At 34.7% G+C, this 22,744-nt stretch overlaps 1 protein-coding gene across 1 annotated transcript; it reads left to right on the forward strand.

Moving 5' to 3' along the window:
• The first annotated feature begins 331 nt into the window (after positions 1-331).
• On the forward strand, positions 332-21,834 carry LOC137642148 (E3 ubiquitin-protein ligase TRIM13-like). Its single transcript, XM_068374688.1, has 4 exons — positions 332-420; positions 17,789-18,028; positions 20,053-20,628; positions 20,800-21,834. The coding sequence occupies exons 2-4, from the start codon at positions 17,789-17,791 to the stop codon at positions 21,292-21,294; spliced, it is 1,311 nt and encodes a 436-aa protein (XP_068230789.1). The 5' UTR covers positions 332-420; the 3' UTR covers positions 21,295-21,834.
• The last annotated feature ends 910 nt before the right edge of the window (positions 21,835-22,744 follow it).

Below are 22,744 nucleotides of genomic sequence, written 5' to 3' on the forward strand. Positions count from 1 at the left end.
AAATCAAAATGAAAAGTTTGTTAGTCTCCACAGGAAAATTATGATATGACATTAGAGCAAAAATGTTTTTAATCATTAATCATATGTAGTGCATATCGATAAATGACAATTAACAAACGAAAGAAAAGGTTAGAAAATTGGAAAAATCAAAATAAGTGTAACGTTGAATACAGTAACAGAGATAATCTATCATGTCACCGAAATAAGGAAAATGAGAGCTGTGAATAATAGAGTTAGGGCTCAGGACGTAAACAGAGGAGCATAGTATTTCAAGAAGATAACAGATAAGATTTCTTATCTTCCGCCTGAAAGATAAAATTGTTCGCCTCCGAATTTCGCCAGTTACCATTCATCGGTTGTTGTCAAGAGTTCGCTTGTTAAAGATTCCAATATTCGTTGGACATAACACATGAGTTACAGGTAAGCAACATACTAATATTATAAACATTTCACGACGACAACAACCAAACATTTTGTACGTTCTTTCTTTCTTTAAAGTGCTACTATACATAGAAATTCAAATCTTATTTTGCTCTGTACTCTATCAATGGATGAGAATAATGTTGAAATAATATTGCACTGTGAAATTTGCGAAATGAATAACAATAGGCAATAGTCGAAATCCCCCCCCCCCTTTTTTTTTTATTAAAATTTGAGTCGTGCGCTATAATTACTGATATACAACGAAGGAAGAATAATTCCACTGACTTCATGTGCGTCTGCAATACTCAGACACTGCATTGACGGTATCTAACAACGGCTTTGATAAATATTCCGACGAAACATTTTTTAAGGAACTGAGAATTCACTTAATGAATATATTCTGCACGATACAAATACGATTCGCTTGCCAATTGTGAATTCCTCGAAAAACATATTTCAACTCAATTAAAATGTGGAGAGAGAGAGAGAGAGAGAGAGAGAGAGAGAGAGAGAGAGAGAGAGAGAGAGAGAGAGAGAGAGAGAGAGAGAGAGATTGTCTTATAAAGCCTGTTCGATGGAGCTTTTAGAAGAGAGGGAGAGGTGGCACACGGATTCATGTTTATATGAATTTGTGTTTTGTAATATAAAGCTTTTGTCGTCTTCTCTGACATCGGAAACAAAATAAGCTCAGTTACACCAAGAATTGAATTTTAACGGAAACTTTTTTCTGTGAAGGGAATTCCACTCAAGTGGTGAAAGTGTTACTTGCAAAATATCTGTTTACAAATCTCAAACGTCTGAAAATTTAATGTTTAATAGAGTTCTTTCATACTCGGAAATATGGTATTTTTTAGATTAAAAAGCCCTTTCCTAGCTGAAGGAGTTTTTATTAACAATATCATAACTTCATATTGTTACAGAGAATATGTCTAAAAGAGAATCCATTTCAAAGATTTAAGGCTTTAGATGGATTGCTGTATTACAGAAGTACCAGGAATTGACAGAATGGTGTTCGACCTAAAGATTAAAAGGTATATGACGAAGGCTCACCATGTTAATCTATTTTGACTTTTAGGAATAAACTTCATCACCAAAGTATTTCTTTAGTACAATCTGAAAATTCACCCTTGACAAAAGCTATAGCCATGGGGATGGTTTTTGCTTGCAAGAAAACAATAATGAAAATAACAAAAATATATCCAAAAGACTTTAGTAACTGTTTTGGCAAAAGGTGATTTCACGAAGATTGTGTTTAATATATAATTGTGGACATAGGCATACGAGACAGGGGGCCGGGGGGGTGATTTTTTTTCGGGCAGAGAAGGCAGTGCAGTAAGACTATTCAACTGGCAGATAGTGAGTGCCAAACCAGTCCTTGAATTTTTTATATACACACATAATGAGGTGGAATCTTTTCAATATTTATGAACTATGATCTCTAATACAGGATCTTTAGAATTAGAGTTTTATGACAGATTAAGAAAAAAAAATCAGACAATTAGGTTAAGTAAAATTTGGAAATCAAATCGCCTTAAATTACACATAAAAATAAGGCTATATATCAGTTTAATGAGATTGGTGTTACTGTATGGACATGAGTCGTGGTATGCCAATGAAAAAATATCCAATAGATTTTTTATATTCGAGAAAAAAGCCTTCAGAAGAATATTGTGAATTAAATGGCAGGACAGGATTAGAAATGAAACTATAAGAGAGACTACTCGAGTACCATATGTGGATGAGATCATGGTGAAGGGTAGATGGAGATGGTTTGGTTATACTCTTCGCACTCCCCTAAAGAGATTAGTTCACTAAACGTTTAACAGGGTTCCACAAGGCACCATAAGAGTTAGAAGACTCAGGCCTACATGGCTGAGAAGTATGAGGCATGAAGTAGTAGATGATGAATGGAGAAGTATTGATTTAGAAGCTCAAAATAGAGACGACGGCTAAATATAACCGAGGCATATCCTCCTACGCCTATTGACGCAAAGGGCCTCGGTTAGATTTCGCCAGTCGTTTCTCTCTTGAGCCTTTAATTCTATACTTCTCCATTCATCATCTCCTACTTCGCGCTTCATAGTCCTCAGCTATGTAGGCCTGGGTCTTCCAACTCTTCTAATGGCTTGTGGAGCCCACATGAACGTTTGTTGAACTAATCTGTTTTGGGGAGAGCGAAGAGCGTCCGCAAACCATCATGATCTCATTCACATATATAACACTCGAGTAATCTCTCTTATACTTTCATTTCTAATCCTGTCCTGCCATTTAACTCCCAATATCCTTATGAGGACTTTGTTCTCAAATCTATTAAATCTATTGGCTATTGTTTCATTGTCATACGACGACTCATCTCCATAGATTAGCACCGATCTCACTAAACTAATATATAGTCTGATTTTCATATGTAATTTCAGGCGATTTGATTTCCAAATTCTATTTAACCTAGCCATCGTCTGATTTGCTTTTTTCAATCTTTCACTAATCTCTAATTTTAATTCTCCTTCCAATGATATTTCCTCTTCTATTGCATACCCCGTTCTCATCATCTCTATCTTTCTTCTATTTATCTTCAGCCCAAACTCATGTGATATTCCATGCATTCTGGTAATAAAGCATTTCAAATCCTGTGGTGATCTGCTAACAATGACAGCATCATCAGTAGCCCTCAGAAGGATATTGGGAGTTAAATGGCAGGACAGGATTAGAAATGAAACTATAAGAGAGATTACTCGAGTGCCCTATGTGAATGAGATCATTATGAGGGGTAGAGGGATTTGGGTTGGGCATGCTCTTCGCACTCCCCAAGAGATATTAGTTCACCAAACGTTCAACTGGGCTCTACAAGGCACTAGAAGAGTTGGAAGACCCAGGACTACATGGCTGGGGACTATGAAGCGCGAAGTAGAAGATGATGAATGGAGTAGTATTGAATTCAAAGCTCAAGATAGAGACGATTAGCCAATTCTAACCGAGGCCCTTTACGTTGCGTCAATAGGCGTGGGAGATGATGATGTGAAGAAAATATCACTTCAATTCCAAATCAGTAAACGTAGTTTTAGTAAATTTTTCCTTGATTTCTTTAATACTGAATAGCCAGATCTAAATGCATTGCAATTGTACAATAACATTTATGAATATAGGTAAAAATACTGCATTAAGGTCACTTTTGACCCCAAAATACTCGATTTTGTATTTATGTCATGACTTAATTTTAGGAGTGATCAAAAGAAAAAAAATATTGTAATCTAGATTGATATTTTAAAACTGAGGAAGACAATGACGGGTATGGAACATATCTGCTTTTCTTTCTTCAGCCAACAGTTTTAAAGGATTTGCACTACCAGTTCCAAAATGCCCATAGAATGGAAACAACATAGTTTATTCTTGTCATATTCTTAAAGATGGCAATTGATACTAAACTACATTATTAATGCTTGCTACTATTGCAACGCTTTTCACATTTCTCTACGGAAAATGAACCAAGATATATAGCTCCTGTAAGGAGGTAATGCAGTCAGTGCTCCCCAAGCAGTGCACTCTGTGCATTACTTAAAGGTCTTTGCGTTGCCATTTTGGCCGTAAGCTGCACTCACTTTTAAGCTTTCTGCCATAGCTCCGTTCCCGTTGGGTTTGGTTGCATCATGCTGGCCATCCTCTTCACCTTCAACTTCACAACTCTACCTCAGGGTTTCCCCCAATTCCACATGGACACTGAATGGGTTCCCTGGGCTTAGTGATGGGCTTCATAGACAATACTCATAAATAGAATCTAAGTATTTAGATCAAGGATTACCGGGCTTCAATGCTGCGTCACTACAAATTTGAAGGAAAGACCATTTTGAGCCCCCAAACTACAAAACTTTCTTAACCTAGAAGTTTTGGTAAATTTTGCATTGATTTCTACTGTACATTACTCCGATATAATCATATAATAGAATAATGCCATTCTGCTACTAGGTTGGTCTCAAATTATTTTTTTAACTTAATTTGAGGCAAAAATTTAATTTGATTCCCTGAAATCCGGGCTTAAAACAAGATTTGCGTTGCTTTGTGTATTGCTGAATTGTAAGCAAATTATGATATATGGAAATTTTACTATCAGTTTCATGATTAGAATTTCAATATAATTTATTATAATTAGTTTGTTTTTTAAATTGCTATATTACAAAATTTTATTATTTGGCAACTTTTACAGTCATATTCGGGATTAGCTGGGCAAAAAGATCTGTATTATACACAACTATAAGGAAAATCAAACTTTGATCACTTAAAATCCCGCAGTGATAGGGCGTTTTAACGATTTTTTCCTCGACTGCCTCATTATTATGTTGCAAGGTAATTGCAATATAATCTGATTTTGAAATCAAACTTATGATTAGTATCTCAAAATGTAGTCTTGGTGTTTGGCTAATTTTTGCTTAGACTGGTATTTAAAACAAGATATATGTTGTAATTCTATAAACGGATATTTAATGAACGACCCCTAAAAGCTAACTAGCATATACACAAGATGTAATATGAAATAATATAACCATCAGGTTTGTGATTAAAGGCCATAAATGCTTTATCATTCCCGGATTGCAAAAAAAAAAAAAAAAAATCCACACTGATCCACAAAAAAGCCTTTGTGTTCTGGCATATTTATCTTCGGTTCCTGCATTGCTTTATTGAAAGCAAGCGAAGAGCAATATATTTCCATTTTGTTATCAGACTCAGAATGAGAAGCCTTTCGAATACTGCAGTATTCCCTGTTTGAAGGAAAATTGAGCTTTAATAACAAAAGAATTCGAATTTCCTTTGATTATAGAACGTTTCTATTGCAAGTAAATTACTACAGAAATACAATTCAAATTTATGATACTGTGTAGTCATTTTGAAAGGATCTTTAAGTATATTACCTTATTCTGCAATATTTTTTCATTGCTTTTAATACTGATGAGCTGCAAAATAATTGTTTTATATAGAAATTTTGTAATGCTATTCACGAATAACCGCGGAAAATTTTACATTATAAATATCGTGAATGAAGAGTTCGATTCTGTTCTATAAATATTCAAATGATATTGTCTCGGAGCTTTGAAAAAGGTTGCATTGACTGGAACACTGAGATATTGCAAAACCTTGCAATCTATTTTAGTTTTGTAATCATATTTGGCACTATTTGCTCAATATATTGGATTATTCCAAGTTTGAAGGAAAAGTTAACTATTAACACGAAAGCCGTCAGTGTTTTTGCGAATCAGCTATTGATTGAAATATCTGTGTATATCAAACAAAATACAATGCACTGCAACGACGTAATCAGATTCTTCATTTTAGGAATATATTATATTATACACAGTTTTAAGGAAAATCCATTGTGGTATAATTTTGGTGAATTGTGAATTAATTGCATCCTTCATGTTATGCAAGAAAGTGGAATTAGATTTGCAATTAGATTCGTGCAGTGCATTACGCCTATTCTAGGCCGAAAGTATTCAGTTGTCTATAATCTTCGAGTATAAAAGAATTCGCATTAACTTTAACATTGCGAAATGAAATTAAACTACTGTATATTGCTAATTTGACATTTGGTTCATTATAAGTTGCGAAAATATTCGGTATAAAGAAGTTTATTTGGACACACAAAATTCGTAAGGCTTAGAATTCTGAAAAATATTGCTTTGCGATATGTTTGTTTTGCAAAAGATGGAATATATTAAAATTTTGCGGTCAGATTAACGATTAACAACCCACGTTATTGCTTCATATGACGTTTGAAAGGAAAATTGCATCTCATTTCCATATTTTTATTTGGAAAATAGATCCATGGTTAGTGGCGCAAAATATTGTATTATATCTGCAAGGATATGACCTAGGTGTTCTGGCTAGATTTTCACTGATTGCATAATTGTTATAACAAATTTCAGTTTATAAATTTTCCAAAGAGATTCATGCTGACCTACTTTTGACGTGATATTCTGTAGAATTCTGAAAGTTATTTCAACATGAATTTATTACGAACTGTTGCATAATGAAGTTTTGAAACAGGTTTGTGATTAGCTGCTTACAATACTGTATTACTCGCGGTTTAAATGAGAGATTCAAATCTTTACCATAACTGAGGTTTTAGAGAATGTCGCGTTGAGTTTAGTAAACGTTACTGCATTGGAAAGAAATTGTAAGAGATTACAATTTATACAGCTTATGGGATTACTATGTCATGTACGGGATTATAACCACTTTGAAGGAAAAGTTTCATTTAATGACAGTAATTTTACCAGAGCTCTTTGCTTTTGGAGAATTATTCATTAATTGCAACATTGCTGTATTGCCAGTGAACCACGATATATTGTAATCTTTTAATGCATTTGTGTTGGTGTTTCGGCGAATTGTGTGTAAAGGAAATGGCGAAATATTCCAATTTTGGAGATAAATTCATTATTTGTGTGGCAATATGACTACATCGAGGCTCTGTAAGACTCTGTTCTAAGTGTTTTGCAAATCTAGATCTGATTGATACATTGAGGTATTAGGAAAATAACAATGTATCAAAACATTGTCATCAGGTTCAAGATTAAAAAAAAAAAAAAAAAAAAAAACTTTATCACTTTAAGTAGATATGAAAATTTGGTTATACCTCAAACAAAAATGTTAAAAGGAAGCTAGCATAGTTTTGGTAACCAAATTCGTGATTAGTGGTGTAAAATAAAGCATTTAATGCTTTTAGAAGAAATATTCCCCTCTGATCCAAAAAGATTCTCAGGGCTATATTTATGTCATATTTCTATTTCTGCTTCATAATACGAAATGAATTGCAAATGTTCAGTCATACTCGTGATTAGCTCAGTATACTATATGATGCCTTTATTCTTGCTGCTTTGACACTTTTGCAGATATTGCAACATTGCTGTATTGCAAGCAAATTATAACTTATTATTGTAATCTTGCGATTAGCAATCCATCTAATGAAAATGTTCACTTTAGTACCATTACATCACCAAGGTTGATGGATAGGTATTTTGGTTAATTTTTCAACCATTCATCATAAATGTATAAAATGCAGAAGATGAACTCATATTTTTACCTTTCTGATTTTTCCAGCGAATACTTTTATATTATAATTTTAGAAGCATTATTGTTATTATTACTAGCTAAGCTACAACCCTACTTAGAAAAGCGGGATGCTATAAGGCCAGTGATGAAAGGAAATAAAGGAAATGAAAAGAGACATGTCAGCATGTTTAACATTAGGTAAAAAAAAAAAAATCATTCGCTGTATATTTGAACTTCTGAAGTTCCAGAGATTCAACTGCCTGATCAGAAAGATCATTCCACAATCTGGTCACAACTGGAATAAAACTTAGAAAACTGTGTAGTATTGAGCCTTGTGATGGAGAAGGCAAGACTGTTAGAATTAACAGTATACGTAGTATTATACACGGGATAGTGCAGTCTGGGAACGTCTGAATGCAAAGGATAATCGAATTATGAAAAATCTTATGCAACTTAGATAAAAAAAAACTTACTGAACGACGGTGCCGGAGATTAATATCTAGATCAGGAATAAGAAATCTAATTGACCGCTAGTGTTTGTCCAACAATTTATAATGAGATTCAACAGCTGAAGACCAAACAGGAAAACAGTACTCGAAACAAGGCAAAATGAAAGAACTTTAAAAATTTCTCCAGGATAGGCTGATCACCCAAAAATTTAAAAGACTTTCTCAACAAGAAACAAATCTAATGTGTCCCTCAAAAGTATATCTGCAATCAAGAATCCCACCTCAATTTTCAAAAGAGTTTTATTTAGCGAAAGAAATATTATTATTATTATCATTATCATTATTATTATTATCACTACCAGCTAAGAAAAGCAGGATGCTGTAAGCCCAAGGAAAAAACAAGAAAAAAAATAGACCTGTGAGGAAAGGAAATAAGGATATAAGTAAACTACAGGATATGAGAAATAATGAACAATTAGAATAAAATATTTTAAGAACATTAACAACATTAAGACAGGCCTTTCATATATAAACTATAAAAAGAGACTTATATTAGCCGGTTTTAGCCTGTTCAACATAAAAACATTTGCTGCAAGTTTGAACTTTTGAAGCTCTACCGATTCAACTACCCGATTAGGAAGATCATTCCACAACTTGGTCACAGCTAGAATAAAACTTCTAGAATACTGTATAGCATTGAGCCTCATAATGGAGAAGGCCTGACTATTAGAATTAACTGCATACCTAGTATTTCGAACAGGATGGTACAGTTCAGGATGATCTGAATGTAAAGGATGATCAGAATTATGAAAAATCTTATACCACATGCTTAACGAGCTACTTGGATGACAGTGCCAGAGATTAATATCTAGATCAATTATAGGAAATTGAATAGACTATAAGTTTCTGTCCGACAAATTGAGATTAGAATCAGCCGATGAAGAACAGGCAGGAGAACAATAATCAAAATAAGATAGAATAGAAGAATTAAAACACTTCCTCAGAATAGATTGATCATCGAAAATCTTACAAGACTTCCTCAATAAGCAATTTTTTTTTTTTTTTTTTTTTTGTGCAAGTGAAGAAGACACAGACCTTATGTGTTTCTCATAAGTAAATGTTTTGTCGAGAATCACACCTCAAATTTAAAAAAAAATCATACAAAGTTGAAGAAACATTATCAATGCTGAGATCAGGATGTTGAGAATCAACTGTCCTTGACCACCTACTTACAATCATACTCTGAATTTTGTTAGGATTCATCTCCACGCCCCAAAATTTGAACTAATTATAGATAAATATCTATTAAGGAATTCAGCAACCCCAGATCTACATTCAGGAGATGGAATTGATGCAAAGAGAGTAGCCTCATCTGCTCAGGAAACGAGCTCATTTTCTAGGCCAAGCCACATATCATGTGTATATAGTATGAAAAGTAATGGGCCAAGAACACTACCATGAGGAACTCCACATATCACATTCCTATACTCACTTTGGAGCCCATAAACAACAACTCTTTGTGATCTATTAATTGATAGTTCAATAATGATGCTAAGAAAAGAGCCACCCACACTCAGCTGTTTAAGTTTTAAAACAAGGGCGTTATTATTAAAGCGTTCAAAGTCAGCACTAAAATCAAGGCCAATTATACGAACTTCCTGACCACATTCAAGGGATTTCTGTTCAGCACTGGAGATTGTAAGGAGGGAATAATATACTCCAAGGCTTTTAAGAAAGCCAAATTGCAAACTAATTAAGAGATGATTATCTTCAGCTAACCTATTTTGACGTTTTGCCAGAAGACGTTCAAAAACTTTAGATGATATGGGAGTTATGGAAATAAGGTGGTAATCAGTTGGACTTGAGCTACCACAAACATCTTTACATAATGGAGTAACATTACCAATTCTCCAACAAGTGCTAGAAGGTCCTGTTCTTGCTAACTTGCACACAATAACAGATAACTTTGGAGCCAAGAAATCTGCAATCTTTATAAGAAACAAATGAAAAATACCATTTGGGTCTACACCCCCATAAGCATCAAGGTCTATCAAGAGAGTTTTAATTTCACGAAACCGAAAAGCTAAACTAGTTAGTATTACCTTAGGAAAACATGATTGAGAAAATCAAGTTTCTTATTACTCTGCTTACTGTCAAACACATCAGCCAAAAGGGTTGCCTTTTCTTTTGGACAGTGAGGGACAGAGCCATCTGGTTTTAGTAAAGAAGGAACTGTTACATTTTTACCAAAGAGTGCAGATTTAAGGATAGCCCACTAATTATGTTCCTTGATTGTACTAGAAAGGTTTCTTTTATGGTTAGATTGTATTCCTTTTCAGTTGAAGCATAAACTCTCTCAGAAAAAGCTCTAAGCTGAGTATAGTTATTTTATGTAGAATCTGATCTGTTACCCATCCATAGGTGATAGGCCACCTGTCTCTCCAAATGAGCACGTCTAAAATCGTCATTGAACCAGGGTTTGTCTTTCACTTGGTACCTTAGCACATGAGAAAGGATATGCCTATCAATTATGTTGACTAGGTTCTCCTTCAGAGGAACAGCACGATCAACACTATTATACAATTGTGACCAATTCAAGCAAAAATGATCATTCAAAATGCCATTCCAGTCTGCTTGAGATTTTATAAAAATCTTACAAGTGTATAATACATCAGGGACAGGCTGCTCAGTCTTTACTATTAACGAAATCAAGGCATTATCAGATGTCTCAACTGGGCAATTAGCCTTACTTGTTGTAACGCCAAGGGAGTCTGTGTATACTAGGTCCAACCAGTTACCAGACTTGTGACCAGCTTCACTTATGATTTGCTCACAGCCTGATTCACAGGTTATCAAGCTATGGTGATCAGTTGGAGAAACAGAATTCAGCCACTCTCTATAGCAGGCATTGAAATCACCAACAAAAACAAAAGAAACCTTTCTATCAGCTTCTTGATTCTTAACCATAATGGTATAAAGACAATCGAAGAGAGAATCATCCCAGTCTGGATTCCGGTTGATCGGACACAAATAGAAGGTGTTAAGCCTGCCACAAACTTTTATTACCTGAATCTCATGACATCCACATTCATAGCAGGACTTATGAGAAACAGGATACTCAGTCTTAATATACACTGCCATTCCCCTTGCCCTAGAAATGGCATCCCATTTCAAAATTATTGATTTCTGAAAACTTGGAATAACGAGCTCAGATGAGTGCCTCACTTGAGAAACCAAAGTCTCTGAGTATAATACATATGGAGGCAACTGTAAGATCTTGCATATTGCCATGCAGTTCATGACTATTGCAATACATTGAATGACTGGCGAAGTCTAGGATGTACTGGTCCTAGATTTTGCTCAATATCTCCAGATAAAAAAAAATTAAAAACGATAAAATGGTCTCATAGAATTTGACAACAAACTCAGCAATAATGATGAAAAAACAATATGTACACACATATGATCTATATATATATATATATATATATATATATATATATATATATATATATATATATATATATATATATATATATATACACTGTCTATATATATAAATATATACATATATATATATATATATATATATATATATATATATATATATATATATATATATATATGTATGTATATGTATATACGGTGGAACCTCTACATACGATCTTAATTCGCTCCGGGAACTGCTTTGTATGTTAAAACAATAGTATATTGGAGCAAATGTTCCCATAAGAATAAACTGTAATTTGTATAATTCATTCCACATCCCAAAAACCTATGATAACTCCTTAATAAATTACTATACATAATTACACATAACAATAATACAATTGCTTTATCTAAGAAAGATGTAAAAAAGAATAATCATAAAGAAATAATAAATAAAAAAGGGGTTTTTATTGTCACTTTACCTTAGAGACAGGCCAACGCAGGTGTAGGAATTGCTACGCAGGAGGAGACGGACGGTCGGCGAGTAGGTAAAGTTGGTGACTGCAATAACATACCATAACTTACTCTAACTTACACTACGTGAACTTTAACCTAACTTAGCTTATTTATCTTTTTAAAATTTTTATATTTTATATTTTTCTACATTTTTTTTTTCTTTTTTACTTTTAATTTTCACCAATTTTACTCAATTCAATCTTAGTTTTCTTTGCTTCACTTTCTTTCTCCTCACCACGATCTCTAGACCTCTTCATAGATTTTTTAAAGAAACTATCGAGAGAAAGAATTTTTCTGAAATCGGTTAAGCAGTCATCATCGAATCGCAAAACTACACGGCAAACCTGAAGTTTCTGTTGGTGATACTTATCAATGAAATCGACCACGTGTTGATGATGTGCTAACATCTCTTTTATCTAAGCCGAATTTGAGATGTGCTCTACCTCCTCGATGTCCTACTCACTTAACTGCGCTTGGAGCTCATCATTCTGCATTGCATGCAGCTCCTTGATTTCCTCGGTGGTGAGCTCTTCATGATGCTCATCGACGAGTTCGGTGATGTCATCTTCATCGACCTCCAGACCCATGGACTTGCCAAGGGATACAATCTCTTCTACGTCTTCCTCTACAGCAAGCAGAGGTTCAGGCTCAGGGCCAAAACCTTCAAAATCACTGGGAGAAACAGCATCAGGCCAAAGCTTCTTCCAAGCTGAATTCAGTGTCCGTTGAGTTACTCCCTTCCAAGCCTGATCTATGATCTTCAAGCAGTGCACAATATTGAAATGGCTCCTTCAAAATTCACGCAAAGTTAAGTTGGTGCTTTGCGTGACATTAAAGCACTGCTTAAATAAGAGCTTGGTGTAGAGCTTCTTAAATTTCGAGATGACTTGCTGGTTCATGGGCTGGAGGATAGGGGTGGTGTTCGGTGGAAGATACAGCACTCTGATGAATTTGAACTGGTCGATGATATCATCTTTGAGTCCTGGGGGGTGAGTGGGAGCATTATCCAAGCAAAGCAAGCACTTTAAAGGCAAATTCCTCTCCTGAAGGTACTTCTTGACAGCAGAGCCAAAAACTTGGTTTACCCATTCAACAAAGAAATCCTTAGTAACACAAGCCTTAGAATTAGTACGCCAAAAAAACATGCAGCATGTCCTTATTGACTCTATGTGCCTTAAATGATCTAGGGTTTTCAGAATGATAAACCAATAACGACTCTATTTTGTAGTCCCCGCTGGCATTGGCACAGGGCAAGAGTCAACCGATCCTTCATAGGCTTATCTCCAGGCATTTTCTTCTCTTTGGTGGTGTTGTATATTCGACTAGGCATCTTTTTCCAAAACAGACCAGTTTCGTCACATTTGAAAACTTGCTGCTCTATGTAGCCTTCATCCTCCACGATCTTTTCGAACTTCTTAACAAAATCGTTAGCAGCCTTGGTGTCCGAACTTGAAGCCTCTCCATGCCGAACAACTGAATGAATCCCGGTCCGTCACTTAAATTTCTCGAACCAACCACGAGACGCCTTAAATTCCTCTGTCGTAGGATCGGTTGAACTCTCCCCCACATCACCCCCAGAGCCCACCGCCTTCAAGTCACAATAGATAGCGCTGGTCTTCTCACAAATGATCGTTTCACTGATGGTATCGCCAACAATCTTTTTGTCCTTTATCCATATCAACAAAAGTCATTCCATTTCTTCCAGGGTAGGGGTACGACGTTTTGAAATAATGGTGATCCCCTTCAACGGTTTGACTGCTTTAATGGCTGCCTTCTGCTTGATGATCGTCGAGATCGTAGACATATTCCGGCCATATAGTTTAGCCAGATCACTCACACGCACACAGTGCTCATGTTTTTCTATAATTTCTTGCTTCAATTCTAATGAAAGCATTGCCCTCTTCCTTTTCTCACCACTACTAATACCTGTACCGAAACTAAGCTTCTTAGGACCCATGATTATACGTAATATAAAAAATGAAACGTAAAAAAAGGATGATAAAAAGCACTGTTAATAACAGACCGAACAGAGGACAACCACGCAATGCGCACGAGAACAGAGAACTGACTGACGCGACGCCCAATGGCGTCCTTCTGACGTGCTGCCGTATACCGGCGTAAACAAGAAACTACGACCGACGCTTTGAGAAAATTCTACGCGTATGATCTACGGCGGATGTTGGAGCATGACTTTGGATGTCGAGACGAAAATTTGATGGAATTTTACTTCCGGTGTTGAAACAATTGTATGTAAAGGCAATTGTATGTAGAGGTTCCACTATATATATATATATATATATATATATATATATATATATATATATATATATATATATATATATATATATATATATATATATATATATATCAGCCGTTACTAGGACACTGGAGAACAAAGGCCTCAGACATGTCCTTCCACTTGCGTCTGTGTATGGTATTTCTACGCTAGTCCACTCCAGCAAACTTTCTCAGATTGTCAATCCATCGTCTTCTCTTCTTTCCCAGGTCTCTTGCAATCTCTACGGACCCATTCTGTTATTCTTAGTGTACATTTATTATCTGTCATTCTCATTATATGTCCTGCTCATGTCCATTTCTTTTTCTTAAATGTTAAAGTATCCTCTAATTTAATTTGCTCTCACATCCATTTTGCTCTTTTTCTATCTGTTATTGTTATTTCCATTATTATTCTTTTCATAGATTTTTGAGTAGTAAAGAGTTCATGTTCTAAAGCTTTAGTATGGTTCCAAGTTTCTGATGCATAAGTTAAAAACGGTAAGACCTTTCTGATTAAATACTTTTCTTTTTCGAGAAAATAACAATGTGCTTTTCATAATCTGATATTGTTTATCAAAAGCTCTCCATCCCATGCTTATCCTTCTTTTAATTTCGGTCTCGTGCCCTGAAGAAACACTTATTGTCTGTCCTTAGTATATATATTTGTTTATTCATTAACAATATCTAGAAGTTCGTCCATAACTCTTATTTGTTGTCTCTGCATTTTCATTGAAGATTATCTAAGTTTTACTCATATTCCTTTTTAATACTGCATTTCTGCTTTCTCTATTCAAATACTCTATCATCTTTTGCAATCCTCCCATGATTCACTAAACACGACTATGCCATCTGAAAATCTTAAGTTGTTAAGGTATTCCCCCTTAATGTTAATTACTATATTTTTCCCAATGTAGATTATTTAAAACTGCTTCTAGGCATGTTGTGAATAATTGAGGAGAGATGGTGTCTCCCGGTCTAACTCCTTTCTCAATCAAAATGTTCACATTATCTTTATGTAGTTTTAGGATTGCTGTACTCCCGTATAGATATCTTCAAGTGTTCTAGCATAAGATTAATCTATTCCTGGTATCAGAAGGGCTCTCATTACTGCTGAGGTTTTGATAGAATAAAAAGCTTTCTCAGAGTCAATAAATGCCATACATAGTGGTTTGTCATACTCTGTTGATTTTCCATTACCGGGTTAATTATATGGATGTGGAAAGTTGTTGACTGGCCACTTCTACAGCCTGCCTGCAATTCATACAACCCATAACTAAAGATTGAAGGAAAGCAAGGCTAATTACCCTTCAGGGTAGCCCTCTCAGCTGAAGGGAGGACACTAAGGAGGGTTTTAAAGATAAACACCAGAGAGGAAGATAAAGGAAAAAGCAACCTATTGATAAAACACCAGGCATCCATGACCTTATATTAACCCTACCCAACATAACACACTATAGAACGAGGTACAGAGACCATAGGACAAGGGTTTCATTTTGGGGTGTCCTTCTCTTAAAAATGCTTCTTATCATAGCAAAAGAGTTTCTTCTATCCTCATAAGTAAAAATTAGCCACTGAACGATTACAGTGTAGCATTTAACCCATTGAGTGAAGAATAATTGTACTGGTAGCATTCTGTTTATCCATCTACGGTTGCAGCTTTGCTAGCAATAATAATAATGATAATATGATAATGACGGTAATGATAATGATGATAATGAAATTTTGAAGAATGATTATATTGATGATAAGAAGGATAAGAATTTTGAGCTCTGGTTTTTTATTAGTGTGTGAAAATACTATATTATGTTCAATATGAATGAAAATCCACATTCAACCCTCAATTTTACTTTCTCTCCTACTTCCCTATCTTACAACTTCATATTTTTTTTTTAGTATCGTAACCTTGCAATCAAACTTAGGATTAACAATCTAAAATATTGTATTAATGCAGGTTTTCAGGAAAGTCCACTTCATAAGATTACCAAGATGAAGAGCTAGATTGTTTAAGCTAATTTTTCATTGCTTATGATGGGGCCATATTTTACAGTACATTACAAATTTAGAACTATATTCGATAATTTGACTAAAAATGCCATTTTTATACCCATTTTGAAGGTAAAACCTACTTTTTACCATGAAAAAATACCAATTAGCATGAGAGTTTTAGTGAATTTCATTTTCATTGCAATGTTACTGTTTAAAAAAAAATGCAATATGTTGTAATTTTGTTCATAGACTTGTGTATTGCCACCCAAAATATTGCAAGTTACCTAGTTTAAAGAAGGATTAAACGCATACCCCCTCTACTCTCCCATTGCGTATTTCATGTTCATTGCTGTATTGCGAGCAAAGTTAATCATATTGCAATATGATTTGCTATGAGTTGACTATAATGCTGTATTAAGCGCAGTTTGAAGGAAAGTCCAGTATGACCCCATAATATTAGCACTGCTAGTCTTGGAGTTTTGCCATATTTTTGCATAGACTACAACACTACTGTATTGCTATCACATATAGATTTATTGTACCTTTGTCGTCAGATTTGGGTCTGAAGCTTGAAACCATGACTTACACCCCCCCCCCAAAAAAAAAAAAAAAACACGAAAATCAGAAAGCCTTACATGTTTTGGGGTGATAAGTTTTCTTTTTTTTTTTTCCTCCTTAAATGCGAGCCAGGTTACAAAATTTCAACGTATAGTAATTTGTTTGCAATGATGCATTTTACAGTCAATGCAAAATCTACCAAAATACGTATGATTGCATATAGTATTTTTGAGACTTAAGTGAGCCTTTTCTTCAAACTGAGTATATTAAAATATTTTAGGCTGCTACTTACTGACAGGACTGAGAAATTGCGATAAACGCAAAATTCATCGAAATATTTTATTTTCTTCATTTTCTTTTATTTGTATTTGTATACAATCCATCACCCGTCATTTGCTTTAAGATTGCGCACGTACTCCCTCTATCAGCTTGACATCGCTGCCTAAACCTAAAGCAAATAAAGCAAGCAACAAAGATAACTTTCTCTGTTTTGTTTCTCTTTTGCGTATGAAATGCTCCGGACTGAATATCGTCGCAAAAATAAGTAGAGTGGCAATTATGGTTAAAGAAATAATTATAGTAAGTCCAGCTGGCGACTTCATGAATGATACAGTAATAGCTTCATGAATGATACAGTCTATTACTGAAGAAAATCCTGCTTCTTTCCTCTATTGTGATATTTGATGATCAGTTCAAACTACTTTTTTCTCCTGGTGATTTCCGTGTCATTAGGGAAATTTCCATACAATATGTTTGAATTTACATTTCCATAGATGTGAGCAAGCTTCCTATTGATATATTCCGAAAGTTATTTTAACATTGTCTGCATTTCACTTCTACATGAAGAAGAAATTTTCAATCCTGCAATACATATGTAATTCAACTGTCCAATTTTAAACTATACTATGTAGTCTAAATCTAGATTTTATAAATGAATAAAGTACACCAATTTTCCAGTTTATTAACACCTCCGATACATTAACAATTTAAATAAAGTAGAGCTTTATATCATTACGAATATTTAGGATCAACCCATCTGTCATAGATGATGCGGTTCTCCAAAGTTGACAGACAAGAGCTAATGAAGCAAATTCCTTTTCTGTTTACATGAGATGGAGTATGCTGCCACATGTGAGGTATGTTCAGAGAGATTTTCCACCGGAGAACACGATCCGTTGGCGTTGCCCTGCGGCCATACCTTCTGCAGGGATTGTCTGGCCCGAATGATAAATATGAACAGAAAGGGTTTCAGTTGTCCGACATGTAGGAGAGTTCACAGCGACCTTGTTTTGGGCAAATTGCCCGTCATTTACAAACTTCTAAGTGTAAACATGGATGAAGCTGAAATCGAGGTATGTTTAGATCTATGGAATGAGGATTTTGTCCTTTTTATTTTCTGCTCTGGCGAAAAATCTCTGATGCTTCATATTCATAAATTTGTAAATACACACACACACACACACACACACACACACACACACACACACACACACACACACACACGCCGATTAGCACAAATCCACTGGTGTAAAGGATTTTTTTTTCCATTTCTGGGGAAATCCATCATCATTCCTTGATGGCATATTTCAGAGTTTCTTCGTTAATTAAAGCTTCACCAGAATATCATAATAACTTTTATAAGTTAATAACTTATTTTTCATTGCTAATTTTTCTGTATTAACCATAATTCAGACTTGTTTGTATCTGTTCCTCCTCATATAAAGGAAAACATAACAGACTTTGATTTTGGGAGTAGACATACTTTAATGCAGGTTCGATTAAAGGTTATGGCTGCCTCAACAGTGTAGAACGAACAGAAAGACTGTAGAATTTCTACAATTTTTGTCTCTCTGCTGCTGTTTTCCCCTTGTAGGGATATCTTATCCAGGCATCCACCTGAGCCGTACATATTCAGCTAAACTCTTAACGTCTGCACAAAAGTGCCAGGCAATCTACAACAGCAACCAACCCCCGGAGATGAGAAAGGTAATTACATGAAACGTTGTGGTTCCCCCAGATGCAAACCAAAGAAAATGACGATCTGTAACGATTATACGTTAGATTTTTTTGCATAAAGAAAAAATTATCTGACTCTCTGTCTCCTTTTGAAGATTATGGTTTACAAGCTCTACGCCCCTGAGGCAGCTATAACCTTACCCAAACCTGTATTCTATTCTTCGTATATAGCAACAGATACTAATTTAATGAAGAATTAGCTATATCTATGGAGTTCCTCTATTCCTTTCTTCATAATCCACGTCAACTGTTCAAATTTAGTTTATGATGCTCGTTTTTATATGCTTTTCTTGTATTTTCTATTAAATACAGAATAGAAATAAAAGTACGAACAAAATAGTTTTCACCAATCTGACCAATCTTATAACAAAGACGAAATCATATTTTTTTTCTTTTTTACCGTTTCATGACTTTCTTCTTATAATCCGTTTTTCATAAATCAAAACAATAACCAATTTTTAATTTCTAATTTTGTCGAATAACAAAAGTAACTTTATTTTAACAACCATTTTGTTTTCAATTTTTCTGTATTATTAAGTCATTTGGAAAGTTTTCTATAATTTGAAATGTTTTCCCAACATTCACCATATTGCCTCATAGTTTTGGATCTCCTCAAGTAGAAAGTAGATTTTAATGTTATGATTTATTAATAGATCCCATTACACAAGTTTGATTGCATCAAATGGCATAATTATCGTTTTAAGTAACCAAAATTCTTTTGTCAATTTCAATGGTTCGCTGTGTTTTTAATTACGCTTCTTAGAGGGACCAAAGCAACACCTGTCCTGTGCTGGACTCTTCATATTGTGGTATAAGACTCCCAATAAGTACTTCTATTTTAGCTATTTTGTAATCAATACTACTCATGGTAATGCCAGGGTCTGATAAGTTATCAAAAACTTTTTAAAGAATGATCGTTAAGGCAAACAAGGGTCTAATACTGAAAATCACTCCCAAATAGGATATGGAAACAGTCTTCCATAATTATGACGATCATCAAGATCTAGGCCATGGTTGTCGTACAGCTGATTATCTTATTGACTTCCAATATATGATTTCAAAAACATTTCAACTTGACTAATGGGGATTTTTAATATATAGATACCACGTGAATCTTTTATGAGTTCCATTATTAATCTTTTAGTGTTATATAACAATAAATTTTGGTGTCGATTAGCGAACTATTCCAGTGTTTCATTTTTATTAAAGATACAATTTTTCATTTTTTTTATTTCAGTGATTCCTTGAACTTAACGTTATTATATTGAAATGAAATGGCCTAGTTTTAAACTTACAATAGGTTCTATGCCATAATTGATTATTACTTCAATCAAAGTTACTGAATAGCTTTTCCTTACAGCAAATATGCGAGTCACACGGAGACAAGCTGGCCTACTGGTGTCAAATGTGTCAGACGAGCCTATGCGGTCTGTGTCTTTTTCGAAGCCATCCACAAGATCATGACGTTATTAAGAAAAAGGCTTTTCTCGAAGAGGAAAAACGTGTCTTGAAAGAAGATATTCAAGCTTGGCAGAGGGATATGGAGATCAACAATAAAGCCATTATGCAGAAAGCATTGACCGCGATTAAAGAATTTTACCGAAGCCAAACTTACTTGTCCAGATCAAAGAGAATCATTGGGGAACTTCTACCAGAGATAGATGGAATTTCCACAGTGGCAGCTCTCTCTGATCTCCAAACAAAGATAATCAGCTTGAAAATGGTAGCAGAGGCTGCAAATAATGACTCGTGTACCCAAGAAGAAAGCACTGCAGAGGGCAATGTGACTCATTCTCTTGAATTAGAACAAGTCACAGGATCTTGTGGGTCTGTTGAAAATGTAGACGGTCGAAGAGCTACGGTTGAATGGTACGCTGGTAAACTTCAGCTCTCCGCTTTCAGTGAAAACCCATCTCATTGCGACCTTCTGTTAAAGGTATATGGTTGCTTGTCCTATCAAGCATGTGCATTTAACAATTAAACCTAATGTGATAATATTAATGATAAAGATCAATTGTATTGTTCTATCTAATCTTCTCTGATAGTATTTTCATGTATTGCCCAAAATCATTTATGTGCTTTGCTTTGATTTTGATTATATTTTCAGATGCCCTCACAGGTATTCCTTCAGCTGAGCATCGGAAGAGAGTACCTTGGCCAGGTCACTATTCAGCCATTTTACCATTTACGACGAGCACAGCTGTTTGCTGCCATGTGCATGGGGACATTTGGGGTATCCTATGCTGGATCTCCATTTCGCTTGGTGCAAAATAAGGGGCGACCTCGAGAATACCTCTCGGGGGGAGGGTACGCAAATCCCCGTGATGGGATGTTTACAAACCAAGACTTGATGTCTGGCTTAGAATGGGACGGAGAAGCCACCGGTGAAAGTCGTCAGGGCGCTGTTTTAGGTGTCATTTATGGGAATGGTGTCAGTGGGTTTGGGATATGCTCCAGAGAGCAAGTGGGCGGGACCTTTAAATGCCTTTTCGGAAAGGTTGTTAACGGGATAGATGTTGTTAAGGCTGCTGTAAGGCACCATCCAGTGTCTGAAGTTGTTATTACAAAATGTGGGCTGGTTTTTCCAGATATTTTTACATGAAAACTAGGAAACGCTAAAAGTGATTTAGAACTTAGTATTTTGTTTTATCCATGAAAGGACATCCCCTTAATGCTATATAAATAAATAAAGCGCTTTGAAAACCCAGATAACGTCCTTTCTTTACAGATTTATCACAGTACTGAAAGACGTTAAGAAAACACTATGTACTCATGAAATTTTGTTTTATGTGTTCATTAGGGAGACTACTGTACTGTATTCCTAATCAATTTCAAATGACTTTGTTGAAAATTTTAAGTCACCAATATCAAGATCTATGTCATGATTGTTTTATAGCTGATTATTTTATTGGCGCTCAGGATATGAAGTTCAAATGCATGTTATTTTGATTAAAATCTATGTCAACTTCACCAGGGACACGAGTCTTTCCTTTATAGCTCGGTTTATCTTGAGTACGGTAAAGCTTAACTTGATTTTCTAGCGTTTTTCAGTATTATCCAGTATGCATACATGGCATTAAGTATATATTTTTAAGCTTCACTTTGTTATAGAAAATATATCAATTAACATTTACCTTATAAATATTTTTTCTCTCCTACCACAAAACATTTCTAAAAAATGATGAATAAACTGAAATATTTTCCTTTTGTAATAAGACATTCTTTTAATAATCGAGTACCACAAACTGGAGAGAGAAGGAAATAAACTGTTAATTTTGTTATATTAATTTTATTTGGCTGTAGATTTGCAAAAAAAAAAAAAAAAAAAAAAAAAAAAAAAGCTCTCTTCTGTATCATGCTAGAGGTTATTTTTAGTCCAGAATTTAATCCAAATCATTTTCAAAGATTCCTCCAATTATGATATTTATTAGATATAGGTTGCCCAATCAACTCATTTGAAAATATATACTTTAAGTCCTCAATCTTGTATAGGCCCTGATAGGTAAGAATGTGAGGATAAGCGAAAACGTTGACACAAGTCTAAATTAAGGCGGTATTAGCTTCTTCTGAAAATAGATAGAGGAAATTTTCATTGAATCAGAATGAAAATTCTGAATCTCAGCAGTCGATAAAGGCTTTCTCATAACTAATTTGATTGACTCCGGTTAGTCTGATAAACCGTGAGATCAAGCCAGCCATGGACACTTGGTACCTGAGTGAACAACCGACTGAGAACAGCACCACCGTCATCAACCTCTACTATAAAGGGTTTATGCACAACGAATAATAATAATAATAATAATAATAATAATAATAATAATAATAATAATAATAATAATAATAATAATAATAATAATAATAATAATAATATAGCATTGATATTACCAAGAGATTTGGGTGAATGAATTATCAAGTAATAGATTGCAAGTTGTTGTTGTTGATGAACCTCATAATGAGTATAGAAATAGGGCATCTGGTGTTCCTCAGGAAAGTGTCCTTGGCCCATTACATTTCATACTATATGCACATTTGTGTGTTGGGCTAGAAAACAA

The sequence above is a fragment of the Palaemon carinicauda genome, chromosome 6 (genome assembly GCF_036898095.1).
Source record: "Palaemon carinicauda isolate YSFRI2023 chromosome 6, ASM3689809v2, whole genome shotgun sequence".
Taxonomy (NCBI): domain Eukaryota; kingdom Metazoa; phylum Arthropoda; class Malacostraca; order Decapoda; family Palaemonidae; genus Palaemon; species Palaemon carinicauda.